This window comes from Homarus americanus, unplaced genomic scaffold (genome assembly GCF_018991925.1).
Source record: "Homarus americanus isolate GMGI-L3 unplaced genomic scaffold, GMGI_Hamer_2.0 scaffold46197, whole genome shotgun sequence".
Lineage (NCBI taxonomy): Eukaryota > Metazoa > Arthropoda > Malacostraca > Decapoda > Nephropidae > Homarus > Homarus americanus.
The window spans coordinates 1376501-1393872 of NW_024723050.1; the positions used below are offsets into that span (position 1 = coordinate 1376501).

The window sequence follows — 17372 nt, forward strand, 5'->3', positions numbered from 1 at the left end:
AAGTTATTGGTCATTCTGAAATTTAGTTAACATATTAATAATATATAGCGCAGTGCAGTGTTGATTTAAATAATATAAGCTTTAATTACAGCTAGTGAACTTAAAATTTTATTGGTGAAATTACTGCATCAAGCACGGGTCCAAAGAAATCTAGAAAGAAGATTTCAGTTCAAGTGAAACAGGAAATTATTAAGAAACATGAAGAAGGCATTAGAACCAATGTACTGAGTAAAGAATATGGCATGTTGGCATAAACTGTGTCTACAATTATTGCCTCCAAGAAGCATTAAAATGCTTCTCTTCTCCCTTCTCCTCCACCCCCACTTCTAATTCCCATCATCATCATCATCATCAACCAGGAACCTTCTACATACACACCTCAAAGTAAGTGTACTTTACTGCATTTTGTTTATACTTTGTATGTACTTTTCTGTGAGCTGGAACCAATTACCCAATATCCCATAGAAATAATAGATTCGGTTAACGAACGACTCTGTGGAACGAATTGTGTTCGTTAACCGAGGGACCACTGTACTGTACAATGATAAATAAAAAACAATAGAATACTATATTTTAACTTACTTTGAGGTGTGTATGTCGTATTCCTGGCAGCTTTGTTTACATATCAAACAGCTGATTGTAGAGGCAGTTGATGATGACATGCCATATTCTTTACAGAGTGCATTGGTTCTAGTGCCTTCTTCATGTTTCATAATAATTTCTGCACTGTATATTATCAATATGTTAACTAAATTTCTGAATGACCAATAATTTTAATGTGAAAATGCAAAAATATTCAAGAGACCAACAAACTCGATGTTCACTCCACTGTAAACAAAGTTAAACTGAGAAGCGTTAGTGGGTGATTCGATCACCTGAAGGACACACAAAACCTGTTCCCTGTGCTGTATATATTATCAATTTGTTAACTTAATTTCAGAATGACTAATAATTTTAGTATGAAAAATTAAAAAATGTTCAAGAGCACAACTTTCTTGATATTTACTCCACTGGAAACGAATGTGAACATAGAACCAATTACTGTATTGGCGGACTAGCCGATCAACTGATGCGCACAACAAAGCGTGGTTCTCATAAGGCTGTCGTTAATCGAAGTTTTGTTCTTCAATGGAACTAGAAATCCTTATGGGAGCGAATTCATTAACTGAAATTTCATTAATTGAACCGTTCGTTAATCGAGGGACCACTGTATATTATTATTATTTTTTTTTTTTTTTTTTTTTTTTAAACAGAAGCAGCAGCAGCAGGATCTTGAAGTAAATGGTACATGTGAAAATTTAGGAGCACCCATCAAAGTCATAGAATTATGCAGCCGTGTAGAGAAACTGCAGAAGTGTGTGAAGGAAGCTGGTGGACTCTCTGGAGGTGGTACTTTTCATTGGGTTGATTCCATTTTTGTCAAGGTGTGTACCCAAGACTTTTATCAAATTTGTTACATGGTTATATTTCAACACCTAATTTATTTTTATTTATTTATTGGCAAGCCCCCCAAAATTATTTTTGTTCATAGAAAAATGGACACCATATGATATAAAATATTATTTATCATTAGAATTATTGTAAGCATATTTACTAAATGTTATAAAAAAATTATACACTATGAATTATATTTCCTATCAGGCCATATGTAATGGTGAGTGGCTGCTTGTGGATGGTGTGAATTTGTGCTCTGCATCAGTCCTGGACAGGCTTAATGCTGTGCTGGAACCTGGCGGTGTGTTAACCCTGAGCGAAAGGGGTGTTGTAGATGGTGCTGTTCCATCAGTCACACCACATTCCAATTTCCGCCTGTTCCTTGCCATGGACCCTCAATATGGAGAGATCTCACGGTATGTTGAAAGCAAAATTATTAGAACTATCAAATAGAAATGATGCATCATATTTTTATAGAAAAGACATTTAGTAACAATTAACCCCTTGTGTACAGGTTCTCATCTGAGCTGAATAAAATAGTTTGGCATTCTGTTTCAAATTTTGTTTAATGTGAATATCTTTGTTACACACACTTATAAACCTTAGTTGTTGAAGTGCAGTAATAAAATAACAATTGATTTTCTTTACAGTTCAAATACAGTGACCCCTCCGTTAACGAACTCAATCCGTTCCAGAAGGTCGTTCGTTAACCGAAAAGTTCGTTAACCGAAACCATTGTTTCAATGGGTTTTTGGGTAATTGGTTCCAGCTCACCGAAAATTTCCTAAATTCAACAAAAATGGTAGAAAAGTTCACTTACTTTGAGGTGTGTATGTAGAAGGCTCCTGGATGATGATGATGATGATGGTGGGATTTAGAATGGGGGTGGAGGAGAAGGAAGAAGAGAAGGCATTGGGGTGGAAGAGAAGTCACCCCATGGCGCCATTTCACCCATAAAATTTTAGCTCTCTTGGTGTAATTCAAGATTATTTTCTTTAAATCAACACTGCACTGCATTATATATTGTCAATATGTAAAATATATTTCAAAATGACCAATAATTTGCTTGGAAACAGAAAAAAAGCATTTAGTTGAAGAGAGTCTCAAGCAAGATGTTACTTCCAGTGAAAACAGAGAGAGACTAACTCCTGTTTGCTGTGTTAAGAGGCTGGATGCCACGCATTAAACTAGTCACTTTACCTTCAATTATGTTCAATAATTGTTAAAATGTCTAAAAAATTGAATATTAAACTTTTAAAATTATTGAATAGTATAAACTTCTTGATATTTACTAAAATAGTAAGGAATTTAAGCCCTAGAACCGATTAATGTATTGGCGGACTGATACTAAAGCTGGTTGCCCGGTCAGTGCAAGCGAAAACATGTTGAGGTCGGTTCGTAAGAACTTCGTTAACCGAATTTTTTTTCGTTAACCAAATTGAAGATTCTTATGGAAGGCAGTTCGTTAATCGAAATTACGTTAACCGAGGTGTTCGTTAAACGAGGGGTCACTGTATGTTATTATTATTTTTTTTTCCTCCATTTCTTAAAATATGTTCCTTTTTGTGACCAGAGCACCTCAGAGTCCGATATATTGAAGACCGATTTATCAAGGTTTTATTGTACAAATAGAACCTCGATAAATCGGACTAATTGGGGCAGACCCCAGTCCGAAAAAGGCGAATACCTGTATATGGGAGGAGGGGGGTTGGAGATAACACTGCTTATCTCATCTGTTTAAAGAAAATCGGTTGTTATGTTATTACTGCACTTCAGCAACTAATTTCTTTAAGTGTATAACAAGGTTACTATAAGAATATTACATCAACATTAAAAAAAAAATATGAAACAACTCTCTGGGTTGAAAATCAGACATGTAAGTCTGGTTGTCACCGAGATGGTTGTTATTTACCATAAAATGTTATATGTAAGTAACCGAAGAATTTGTCTTATGAATAAAGAGAAAACTGTATACTGTACAATACTATAAAGATAAAAATAAGAACAAATAAGTGTAGGAGTATATTGTATGTGGAAGATGAATGTGTATCTGTGAGCAGCTGGCAGAGGGGAGGAGGGGTAGCATGGGTGGGTGGCTCCCTCCCCCCTAACTCCCACAAGATTCCTTTAACACTTCTTCATGCAATTCCACCATAATTCACATAAAATTTAGGATCATTTCATGCCAGGCTGATAAAATATTATCCTAAAAGAATCGGCTTTCCTGAAAAAAGAATCCCACACTGAACATGAGTCATTTCATACTCATTTGTTTACAAAGAGCAAACAGCTGATCGGCTTACCACAATGTCTGTCTTCAACACTTAGTAAATTAGTACAGTACAGTTGTGTATTTATCATCACTTAATAAATACAGTGATCCCTCCATTAATAAGCACAATTGGATCCACAGTCACTCGTGAACTGAAAATCTTGTTAACTGAATCTATTATTTCAATGGGATATTGGGGAATTGGTTCCAACTCACAAAATACTTTTAAATTAATTAAAAACTACATACAAAGTACTGTACAGGTATACTGGTAATAAAATTAAAAATATATTAAATATAAACAAAATACAGTACTGTACAGTATACTGTACAATAATAAATAAAAAACAATAAAATATTTTAACACTTACTTTGAGGTGTGTATGTAGAATGTTGCTGGTCGAGTTGAAAGATGGAGGAGGAGGAAGATGATGGGAATTGGAAGTAGGGGTGGAGGAGAAGGGAGAAGAGAAGCATTTTAATGCTTCTTGGAAGGTGAATCACCTTCCATAATAATGTTAGAAACCTCTGGAGTGACAGATTCTTAATAATTTTTGTTTCACTTGAATCGAAATCGCCTTCCGAGATTTCTTCGGACCCTTGCTTGGTAATTTCACAAATATAATTTTAAGTTCACAATAATTTATTTAATTAATTCCATTTATTGTTATTATTTTTTGAACCAACACTGCACTGTATATTATCAATATGTTAACTAAATTTCAGAATGACCAATAATTTTAATGTAAAAATGAAAAAAATATTCAAGAGCACAACTTTCTCGATGCTTACTCCACTGGAAACAAAGCTAAATGGAGAACCGATTATTGGCGGACGAGTCGATCAGCTGATGCGTGCACCAAAACATGTTTCTCGTAAGGATATTGTTTATAGAATTTGTACTCGTCAATAGAACTGAAAGACCTTACAGGAGGTAACTCGTTAACTGAAATCTCGTAGATCGAACCACTCATTAATGGAGGGTCCACTGTACTGTTGCAGTGTATTTATCACCACTTAATAAATTCTATTGTAGTGTATTTATCATTACTTAATAAGTAATATATTGTAGTATAAAATATTATGTATATGCATATACCCAGTTTTTTATTCATTAATCATTTGTTTAAAGTCTCCAAGTAGCCAAACTGATTCAGCATATAACACTCAAAGGTAGTAAATATCATTATTAAGAAGGTATCTTCGTATCAAATACTATACTGTACAGTGTGTTATAGTGACCCCTGTTGTAAGCTAGTCTGCAGAAAGCTGTCACACGAACGTATTTTGAGTAAATAAACTTCTAATACAGCTTATCCTTTTATTTTCAAGTCATATTACAAATTACATACAGTATTGTATTTTTTCTCTATTACTGAAGATGTTATATTAATCTTGATGAACCATAAACCATAAGAGCCCAATCATATGAGAATATAATACTGAATCAATAAATAAATAAACCTGAAGAATGTGACAACACCAGATCAGCCCCAGCCTGCTTACATACTCAAGTGTCTTACTTCTCAGTAGGCTTATAGCAAATCAGATTAGACCACTCTACAGTACAGCTGCTCCTCGACTTACGACGGGGTTAGGGACTCAAATCCAGGTCGTAAGTCGAAAATGCTTAAATGATACATAGAAAATCTAAAATGGTTGTCTCTTTTTCCTTTCAGCACCACAATACTCTCACTTTTAAGCTTGCCAATCATTTTAAAGTGAATTACAAACGAAAGAAATTTCAGTACACAGCACAATCACTAATGTTGGGACTCGAAAATACGCAATTTGACAAAATTTTGGTACGACTGGGGCGGTTGTATGTCCGGGTGGTCGTAGGTCGAGTATGTCGTAAGTCGAGGAGTGACTGTATTCAGTAAGTGTTGTTTACAGTCAACCCTCACTTTCCGCGTTTCCAGTACCCTGCCAGAACCCGGGATGCTCACGGTGTGTGTACCCCTTTACGCGGGTGAAGTATAATTTTTTTATTTAGCTCATAAAATTCATACAAATTATCCGGCCAGAATATAATTTACACTGCTGGAATTCTTACAATTTGATGATCATTTTGAATATAAGCATCATAGATTTTGCATTAGACATACAAATTTTAGATCTAATGCAAGTATTTTGTTTACACAGAGCAAATATGTTATCTTTTGTGCAAAATATATGAAGTGTATATTCAAAATATTCCTGGTTTTGCAAGGAATCCAGCAATGTCAATTATATTATCCTAACTTTAGTCTGAGGTATTATTTATTACTAAAAGTTAAAATCTAGTTTTTTCACCCAACATTTCTCTGGTAGGTAGGGAAGGTGGGGGGAGGGTTGGGACCGACCGACCATCTGGCGTGGTTGGAAGAGGGGGGGAGGCAAGGTGGGGTACTTTGATTGACAGATAGTGTTGTGAAGAATTTTTTTTTTTTTATTAACTGAAGATGTTTGTTTTAGCTCATAAAATTCATACAAATTACCCGGCCAGAATATACAGTAATTTACATTGCTGGAATTCTTACAATTTGATGATCATTTTAAATATAAACATCATAGATTTTGCATTAGACATACAAATTTTAGATCTAATGTAAGTATTTTGTTTACTCTGAGTAAATATGTTATCTTTTGTGCAAAATATATGACATTTATATTCAAAATATTCCTGGTCTTGCAAGGAATCCAGCAATGTCAATTATATTATCCTAACTTTAGTTTGAGGTATTATTTACTACTATACCTTAAAATCTAGTGGTTTTCCCCAAAAAATTTCTCAGAGAGGGAAGAGCCAGCGAGTGTAGTGTGAGAAGAGGGGGAGGGAGTCGAGTCCATTATTTGAATGGACATTAACTTGGTGAGTGTATTTCTCTATTTCTCTTAAGTATTAATTGTGTGCATGTACCATCATAAAATTAAGATGTTATTTTTACTAGAACATAGGCATTGTGTCGGAAAAAGTGGAGTTTGGGGGTCAGCTGGTCTCTATTTCATTTAATCCCATATGTTATGTTGTTCACTTTACGCGTTTCTCAGCTTTACGCGGGCCTCCATGGGTTCAATTGACCGCGTAAAGTGAGGGTTCACTGTATTTCATAAGATTTTTTTATATTTACTTTTCCCCAGTTCTTAAATTGTTTATTTTATTTTTTTCCTCTTAGTATTTCTGGTGACCAGAGCATCTCGGAGTCCGAATAAAGCAAATTACAAAATATTGGGTTCCTGTTGTAGATCTTTCAAATTTCTGGAAGCCTCTTGGTCCCAAGCATTTTGTATTTCTGATACTTAAGTGTACCATATAAGATGTGCATTTTGATGGTTGGGAATGATGCTGGAAGGTTTATTGTACTGTGTTACTTTATGAATGCCTCTGTACACAAGAATAAAAAGGAAACCCTCCCTTTTATGGAATCCTCACAGTATGGATCAGAACTTGCATAAATTAATCTGGTATTTGAAGGGTTTACTGTACAGTTCCTGTATTTATACATGTTAGTGTTGCTAAATGGTGCATGCTGTAATCATCCTTGTAAAACCATAAAAGTACTGTTTATTTTCAGGGCCATGAGAAATCGAGGCTTAGAGATCTGCATGGTAGGGTCATGGAAGATTCCTCAAGATATATGTGCTCTACTGTTGCAGGGGGGTCTGACATCCCCTCATCTGCAAAATGCCCTTGTTCAAACCCATCGAGCTATTGCAGATTTCCTCCCTGGTCAGTGTTTGTATTTATATCCATTGACCAAATAACAGTATACATTAGTATCTCTTCATGTTTAGCATATATGGTAGGTTTCACTGAAACTTATTATAATTATGTAATGATAAAATTTCTTGTACTTAAGTTTAAAGAAGTGCTCTTCTTAATTAGCATTACCAACCTCTCTTCCCACCCTTCCCCTTTTCATGTTTGTCCAATAATTTTTCCTTTATCCCCCACACCATAGCTTAATAACAGCTGGTCTTTTGCGTTATTGAAGTGTACCCATTTCTTCAACCCTTTAACCCTATTTTGACATACTTGTATATCTCATATCTCAGTTGGTTTTTTAAATCTTTCAGCTACATTTTCATTCCCCAACTTACTTTTTTTCCAATCATTTAAAACTCTTTCACTCTGAAGTGTTCTATTCACTGTTAATTTTGTATCAGTTGTACAGAATAGATGAAATATAGGGTTAGGTTCTTGTAACTTCATTACTGTGATACTTCGATCATCCTTGGAATATAAACTTTACACATATACAGCGTGCTTGCCTTTTTATATGCAGGCAACCCCCACATTACGGAAGCCCGGGTTACGGAATTTCGCTCTTAGGGAATTTGTAAATTATGACCAATGATTTCGCGTTACGGCCCGTAAATCCACCCTTACGAAAATTAGGGTAAATTTTAACAATTAAAAAAAAATTATCACTATAAAATTATATTTTTTTGTTAAAAATTATAATTTGTTTTGTGTGGATTTCTTGGTGTTTGCTACTGCCAAGCATGGCATCGCCACGAGGAGTCACTCCATTGTTTACATCCAGTGTGTGCGCATGTTTTGCACCCCAGCAGTTGGATTTAACTTTTACAAACATACAGTAAGTACGGTACAGGTAGTTCTGCTATAACGCGATAATTGTGTTCTTGTAAAATATCGTGTTATAGAAAATCGCGTAATAGAAATAACAGGGCTTATGGAGAAAATAGGGTTAGGTGCAGATTACTCGAAATCGAAAAAATTTAGTAGTTAGCCTAACACAAAGGATAGCACAGTCTAAATAAATGTTACATTCATATCTAATAATGAAATCATACAGTAAATTTAACACTTTACCTTGAAAAAATATGAATGTAACTTGATGGGGGAGAAGGGTGATTTTGAGGTTGATAACATCGAGCTTCTCTTCAAGTGTTATATCCTTTCTTTTACGATAATCACCGGGAATTCTATCATCAGAACGCTTTTTGGAGATATTCTTCTTTACCATATTCACAGTTAATACCACAAAATTGGAGAAATAGTAAGCCAAAATCGCGTTATAGCAAACAAGCGTTCGCGTTATACAAATATTGTTCCGAATTCATAAATCGCGTTAGAGCAAATTCGCGTTATCAAAACACGCGTTATAGCAGAACTCACTGTACAGTGCATTACCCTTATTCAAGATGACTGGAAAGAGGCCATCAAGTGGAAGTGACCGCAGTAGTGCAAAAAGAAGCCGCAAAGGCATTACATTGGATATTAAACATGATGTTTTAAGAAGGTTTGATGCTGGAGAAAAACTTAGCCAGATTGAAAAAACATTAGGTCTTGCTACTTCAACAGTGGGAACAATCCGTGATAATAAGGACAAAATAAGATCAAGTGCTCAAGCAGCTACTCCATTAACTGCTCGAACCTTGTATTTTCATCGAAGTGATGTGATGCTAAATATGGAACGACTCCTGAATGTCTGGATTGAAGATCAGACTAAATGCAATGTGCCACTAAACACTATGGTTATTCAACAGAAAACCATAAGTTTATATAATGATTTGCAGGAAGAGGAAGGTGCATCTTCTGAGGTTAAACCTTTTCTGGCTAGTAAAGGCTGGTTTGAAAGGTTTAAGAAGCGCCTTAATTTACACAACATAAAAATGAGCGGTGAAGCTGCCACTGCTGATACAGATTCTGCTAATAAATATCCTGCTGAGCTGAAGAAAATTATTGATGAAGGTTACACACCAGAACAAGTGTACAATGTTGATGAAACTGGGCTTTTCTGGAAGTGCATGCCTGCTAGAACTTTTATTTCCACTGAAGAAAATTCAGCACCAGGCTTTAAAGCATCCAAAGATCGTTTAACACTTCTTGTGGGAGGAAATGCTTCAGGTGACATGAAATTAAAGCCCCTACTAGTGTATCACTCAGAAAATCCAAGGGCTCTCAAGGGCTATGCCAAGTCTAATCTACCTGTGATTTGGCATTCCAATAAGAAGGCTTGGATGACTATGACCCTTTTTCAAGACTGGTTCACTAACTATTTTTGCCCTGCTGTAGAAAGATATAATGCCAAGCGTAACATATCTAATAAAGCATTGCTCCTCTTAGACAATGCACCAAGCCACCCAGTAAATTTAAATGATCTTTCTGATAATGTGAGAGTGGAGTACATCCCCAAGCTCACAACTTCCTTGCTCCAGCCAATGGATCAAGGTGTGATAGCTAACTTTAAGGCATATTATCTTAGGAAAACTTTTTTGCAGCTCTTAAAAGCAATTGATGGGGAGGATAAACCTACAATTAGGGACTTCTGGAAAAAGTTCAACATCTTGGATGCTGTGGATAATATAGCCGAGTCATGGGATGAAGTGAAAACCTCAGCTATGAATGGTTCATGGAAAAACATATGGCCAGAGTGTGTCCATGAATTTAAAGGTTTTCACAAGCTGAAAATCTACAGCAAGTTCAACAAGACATTGTGACACTTGCAAATGATGTAGGCTTTGAAGAAAATCATAGAAAATAATGTGGTTGAGTTGCTAGAGTCCCATAGAGAAGATTTGACTAATGAAGATCTGATGGTGTTGGAACAAGAGCGAGCTGCAGGACAAGAAGAGGATATAGAATCTCCACCCACCCCACTTCAGTTGACAACAAAGGATATGTCTAAAGGGTTTGCACTAATACAGGAAGGTCTGCAAATCTTTGCTGATAACGACCCCAACCATGAAAGGAACATCAAGATTGCAAGAGCAGTTAACAATGCTCTCAGTTCCTACACTGAGCTGTACAAGGAGAAGGTGCGCCGTAAACGTCAAACAACTTTGGATGAGTTATTCACCCTCAGAGAAAAGCCTAAAGCAGTCAACATCTTTTGTGGTGAGTACAGTACAATATTTTTATTTATTCCAACTGTATTTCTCTTCATATTACATGTATATCATGAATTATTTAATGTACTGTATTGTATGTGTTTATAAATGCCTGTGTTTACAATATTTCTTTGAAACTATGGTCAAATTACTCACTGCCCAGCAGCAACAACACATTAGCATAACAAAAACAATAGTATTGTGCTGCCAAAAAAATGTAGACATCTCCATAGTCACCCAAATCCTGCCACCATCTTTGCCCCACATTTGAGTTGAGTAACTGTTTTATTTATTACTAATTGGCATATACAGTACTGTATATAGACTGTGTATACTGTAGTTTTAAATTAAACTTATTCCTACTAAATTCTGTATGTAATATATATGGAAGACGTATAAAATATTTCAGGTATTTAACATTTACAAGACACAGGTCTACATGGATGTCTAAACTCTGCTAGCACCTTTGTCGCGCTTTCCTCACACATAAGTTCATTAGACACTAATCTTTTTGTACTTACTGACACATACAGTAGTACCTCGATACACCGGACTAATTGGGGCAAACCCCAGTCCAGCAAAAATTTTGAGTGAAAAGGGCAAATCTATGTACTGCATGGGGTCTGGACATTATGCCACTTATCTGGACTGTTTCAAGAAAATAAGTTATTATAATGTTATTACTGTGCTTCAACAGCTCAGGTCTTTAAGTGCAAGACAAGGCTGGTAAAACACAGTGGTGGGCACGGTTCCGCTAACCGCTAATTAGCGAAGCTAACTTTCTTGTCAGCGGATTAGCGTTTTTGCTAACTTTGGAACCATTAGCGGACCAATTAGCGTCCGGTAAATTTAGTTCCACTAACTTTAAGTCCGCTAACAAAATTTATACATGTTTGTTCCTGTCTGTTGTAAGCGTGTGACGCCGCGACGCGTGTCTCCAACAGCCAGTCAGGCACGCTTGGCTGACTGCGTGTCAGTACGTGTAAAGTTTAGAGTTTTCTGTTTATTTACATGACTAAGACCAACAATAAGTTATATGAAAATGCACTGGTACAATGTGGATGTGGTTGGTATTGCATATTTACATGAATAATGAATAAGGCCGATAGGTTGTATGAGACTGCAAATTAATTATTTGTGAAATTGTGTACAGTGTACACCTTGATAAGTTGATCATCATCTGATCTTGGCATGATGCTATTTGCTACCTATGCTAAACAGTACTATAGTTTTCGGATTTGTTTAATACTTTGTCTTTTCGTACAGTAAATAAAGATTATAAAGTGTATGTTGAAACTTGAATGTAAACTAATTCAATTTGTTCATTTAATTATTTGTGTACACCTTGATCATCATCTGATCTTGTCATGCTATACCTTTTTGGAAAGCTCTATGTCTAAGCTACAAGACAACATATGAAAATTTCAGCTCTAGGTCTATTTTTAAGGGTTTTAGAGGCCCCCCCCCCAAAAAAAAAAGAAACGAAGCTAAATTCATATAATAAAAGTTAGCGGTTAGCGTTAGCTTCTGCCAATTTTTTAGCTGTTTAGCGTTAGCGAAGTTAACTTTTTAGTTAGCAGATTAGCGGTTAGCGAAGCTAACTTTTCGTTTAACTGTGCCCACCACTGGTAAATCATTATTACATCAAAAATATATGAGATACTGTATAGAAAACATTGGGGTGAAAATCACAATAAGTCTGGTTGTTGACAACTGTTCTCACTGATATGATTGTTACACACTGTAAAATATTATATGTAAGTAACCTCAGAATTTGCCTTATAAATAGAGAAAACTGTACTATACTGTACAGATAAAAATAAGAGTGTAGCAGTATTTTGTGTGAGGGAAAGGAGTGTGTATCTGGGAGCAGCTGGCGGAGGGGGGTGGGTAGCGTTGGTGGGTGGCTCCCTTTTTTTTACTCCACCAAGATCCCGGTAATACATCTTTATGCAATCTCACCATAATTCTCTTATTATTTAGGTAGATAGTGCGAGTTGTGACACGCTGATACAATGCATATGAAGGCAGGACTCAGACTGAGATACGTGCCACCCACACCCATGCACAGATGTTCAACCACATGTACTAACACACAAACCATCCAGACTCTTGCTGGATTTCCCAACTTTCTTAAATATTTCTGGTGAATGGAGAGGCACTCTGGAGCTCTTCAGAAATTTTGAAAAAGTGAAATCTGGTATATACTGTAGTTCACTTTCTTTTTCTTAACAAGAGTAACTGAAGGGCTAGGTAAATGTGTGTATGGAGTGAGTTGTTAGAGGTGGGCAGGGTAGGGATGGTGTTCAGTTGCAGGCTGATAGAGAAGCACATTAGAGCTTATTTTATCTCCTACAGTAAACACTTCTTTAATTGCAAGATTACTTCTTTAATGGGATCCATTTTACTCCTTATACACCTTAATACAGATCTCATATGGAATTAATTTTATTCTAGAAAAATTCAGTAAATGATCAAGCATCATAAACATTTGTATCACGGTTGTATGCCTTGGTAAATATTCATGAGTCATTCAGAAATGGACAGTGTACTGGCAAAGTGTTGGGGAGGATCAGGTAGCCTGGTGGTGTTCAAAGTGAGTTGGCCCCATGGTGGTGTGTGGTGGCCAACTGGTGATTAGGTGTTTCTAGCAGCAGCAACAACAACGAAATAAACGTGTAAGCACAGGATTGAGGCATGATATCTGCAGGGTGCTTCTGGTGTTTTTTTGCTCCCATGACAAATTAGCTAATCAGTATGGGTATATGTTTCTACAGTACATTATATTTTCTGTTTCAGTACTACAATGATTGCCATTTTTATCCTTGCCTTTGGCTCTCTCACCATATTTAAGTCCTTCCAGAACTTTTCATATTCCTTTTTGAAATTGCATTCTTTCACCATTATCTTTATTACTCCTTCCTGGCAGCTGTCCTTCATATGTTGTTCTCTTTTCCTGAATCAGCACAACCTACCTTTTGATATCTCGCAAGTATAGTACAGTGGGGTATGCTATAACGAATCTAATTGGTTCTAGAACCTTGTTCATTATAGCATTCGTTCGTTATAGGATTAATCCGTTCTAGGCCCCCAAATACAACCACTTAACACTGAAAAATATAATATAAAATTGTAAAAAAGTGCATAAATATGCATCTAAACCCCTGAAATAAAGAATATCATTAATACTTGTAATAAAAAAAACAATTAGTAAAAAAAAATTAAATAATGTTCGTTGTAGGAGTTTCGTTCGTTATAACATTCTCAATTTTATAGGTAAAACCGTTCGTTATAGGAATATTCGTAGTAGGATCCGTTCGTTATAGCATACCCCACTGTACTAGACTGTACGTACGTCCATTTTGTGTCTTTTGTAAATGTATGCAACCCACGTCCAAATTTGTTTTTCCAAAATATAGTCCTTACAGCTGTATTGAATGTACAGACTATGGAATTGATACTGGAAATACATACTAATATTTGCTGATTCATTATTCAACAGTGTATGAGCAGCCAAGCATTTCTCAAATGAAGCAAGCAGCATCAGTGACATGCCAGTTGATACAGAAAGGACACCAACCCAACCATGCTCTTACCAAGGCTTTGAGACTTGTCTATTTGCAGTAAGTTGCTTCATTATTGATCAACATTTATTAATTGTTATCTCTTACTACACCAATGCTGGTAAAGTGTGGTCTATGACATGAATCACACTTCTCTGCGGTAAATTTCCATCTTAAATGTTATATGTTGTTTGACAGTATATCCACATAATTAAAACCTTAATTTAATACCATTGTTTAGGCTTCTTTTTATGGAGCCCCCCCACAATGACCACAGTTCTGCCACACCTTTAGTCTTCCTTCATATCTCTTCCTACTCACTGAACTCTATTACACTTCTGTTCATCCCACATACCAATCGTGATCAATTCCATCGTCTTGGAACCAAGGAATCGTAATTGTAATTGATTCCTAGGCAAAATGGATCATACTCATGATTAAATTCTATGATTACCGTATTTTGCTGTGTAGAAGACGCTGCATCGTGGAAGATGCACCCTGATTTTGGAAATGTAATTCTAGGAAAAAAACTTTTTATACTTAATAACCGACACCAGTTTTCAAGTTTTCTTCTAAGTATGGCCATTATGCTTCTGTTTATTCGCTTTTTTTTATTCTTTTTCCTGCTTCCTCCACTGGCGAATCATTTCAGTAGGTGGTGGTCCGAAGTTTCTCTGTTGCCCTGTTTCCATGTTCTTTGGCATATCGCACTACTTCAAGTTTAAATGCGATATTATATTTATGTCTCCTTGATACACCTGCCATAGATGAGGGAGATAGTTTGCAGGAATGAAAATGGCTTGTGACACCAGTGAAGGCCTGGTAGTGAATGAACAAAGTTCTAGGCACTCAGGTGTGAAGAAACAAAAGTTCTTGCACTTTGAGACCAGCAGACAACCTTTCGCAATTCCTCAATAGATGGCGCTGTCGCACCACTGCCATTAGTAAACAAACCACACAGCAGCAAGGGTTGTGTAGCTGCAGCCATTTATTTTTTATTTTTTAGCTACTGAGTAAGTAAATACAGTGGTCCCTCGGTTAACGAACACAATTCGTTCCAGAAGGTCGTTCGTTAACCGAATCCATTGTTTCAATGGGATATTGGGTAACTGGTTCCAAGCTCACCGAAAAGTACATACAAAGTATAAAAAAATGCAGTAAAGTACACTTACTTTGAGGTGTGTATGTAGAAGGCTCCTGGTTGATGATGATGATGATGGGAATTAGAAGTGGGGTGGAGGAGAAAGGAGAAGAGAAGGAAGTGGGGATGGAGGAGAAATCACCTTTCAGGGGACCCATGCTTGATGCTGTCATTTCACCAATAAAATTTTAAGTTCACTAGGTGTAATTCAAGATTATTTTCTTTAAATCAACACTGCACTGCGCTGTATATTATCAATATGTTAACTAAAGTTCAGAATGTCCAATAATTTAAATGAAAAATGCAAAAGATATTCAAGACACCAACAAAATAGTTGCTCTCTCGATTGTAAACAAAGCCAGACTGACGCCTGGTGGCCGACCCACGCATCTGATGGGTGCACAACTAACTAGTTCCCTGTACTGCATATATAATCAATATGTTAAGTAAATGTTAAAATGACTAATAATTTTAATAGAAAACATGCATAAATATTATAAAGCACAACTTTATTGATATTTACTCCATTGGAAATGATTATAAACATAGAACAGATTACTGAATTGGCTGAGTACCACCTCAGCTGAGCAGCTGATGTTCAAAACAAAACGTGATTTTCGTAAGGATTTCGTTAATCAAATTTTTGTTCGTTAACCGATATGAAGATTCTTATGGAAGGTAATTCGTTAACCGAAATTTTGTTAACTGAAGTGTTCGTAAACCGAGGGACCACTGTATCATATTTTTCGCAGTATATCAACAATATTAGTTAAATCAATTGTTTTATAGTATAGAGAATACTTGTAATTGCTAAGTAATGAAGTAACAGTCTTTGTAAGGGACTGATTTCAGTTGACCCTAAGAAAACCTCCGCTACAACCCATCAACTAGCGTCGTGGAAGACGCATGGTAATTTTCAGGGTATATTTTTGTAATAAAAAGTGAGTCTTCCATGCAGCAAAATACGGTACATCATATCAAATTAACATTGTGGAGAACAAAGGTGGGTGAGGAGGGACCTCATCCACACCACAGGACACAGAGTTGGCCAATTCCCAAATAGCTTAACCCTTCCCTAGTCCCTACCTTGACCTGACCCCCTGTTGTTTAATTTACATTATTGATCCACAATGTGAAGAGTGGGAGGTGCCTAGCAGTGTTTGGACCGATGACAGCTGTCGGATTAGTAGGTCCCATGATACTGGACTTTCACTTACATATGAAATTTTCCAACAAAATTCGTTTTGATGGTTGGTGGGAGGGGAAGGCAATTGCCCCTCCTCCCCAGCCCCCTCTAGCTATGCCACTGATTGCAAGCTAGTCTCTTTCCACAAATAGCTACCCAAAGTGTGCCAGTGTGAGATTTTGCTGAATTATTTTTTTGCTTTAATCATTATGTGGTACTCTTACTATTGATACTACATACAATTTGCTGCTTTACCTAAGTAATTATTGATGGCTTTAAACATAAGTGTAGGTTTCAATTGATGTAGTTGGATGCTACAGTGTGTATGATGTAAAATTTTCAAATAGTAAGCCAGTATTTTTTATTTTGTCACTGGTTTACTCCAACTTAAATATTAGTCTGTTTTTTTCATGTGATTACCTTTTTAATTTGACTTTTTTGTTATGATTTAGTGAGCTATAAAATGAATTCAGTCATCTTCGACCATAACTTACACTAGGCTTCAATTTTATTGAGTAAAACTCGGCTACTGACAGAGCTCTCATTGAACTGCATTAACAGTGAATAATATTCTTGCAAAAAATATGCACTAATGACAATTTCCAAGTTCTTAAAAGATGCTCAAAACTAAATCAAATAAAGATGTGTAAATAAGACATGTTATCCATTCCAGTGTTCAAAGTTTATACAGTCTATTCATATGATGATGCCCATCCTTGCCTGGAAATCACACAGCGATGCCCGTTGCCCTGCGGTTATGTCTAGTCAGATGCCAGATAATGTCAAAATCCATCGAGATACCTTATCTGATGGACCCTTATTTTGAGCAGTAGTAAATTTCTGGTGGTTCAGATTACCATGATCTAGAAATAGAAAATGGAACCCACGATGCAACTGCACATGTGATTGTTCGATGATATGCTGAGGTAGTTTACG

General features: G+C 36.2%; 1 protein-coding gene across 1 annotated transcript in view; it reads left to right on the top strand.

The window, feature by feature from the left end:
* The window catches only part of LOC121863240 (midasin-like), a 125984-nt gene that overhangs the window by 74711 nt on the left and 33901 nt on the right, over nucleotides 1-17372 (top strand). Inside the window, exons 24-27 of the mRNA XM_042361750.1 lie at nucleotides 1254-1424; nucleotides 1642-1850; nucleotides 7264-7418; nucleotides 14049-14169. Coding sequence (XP_042217684.1) covers nucleotides 1254-1424; nucleotides 1642-1850; nucleotides 7264-7418; nucleotides 14049-14169 — 656 coding nt within the window. The remainder of the gene's footprint in view (nucleotides 1-1253; nucleotides 1425-1641; nucleotides 1851-7263; nucleotides 7419-14048; nucleotides 14170-17372) is intronic.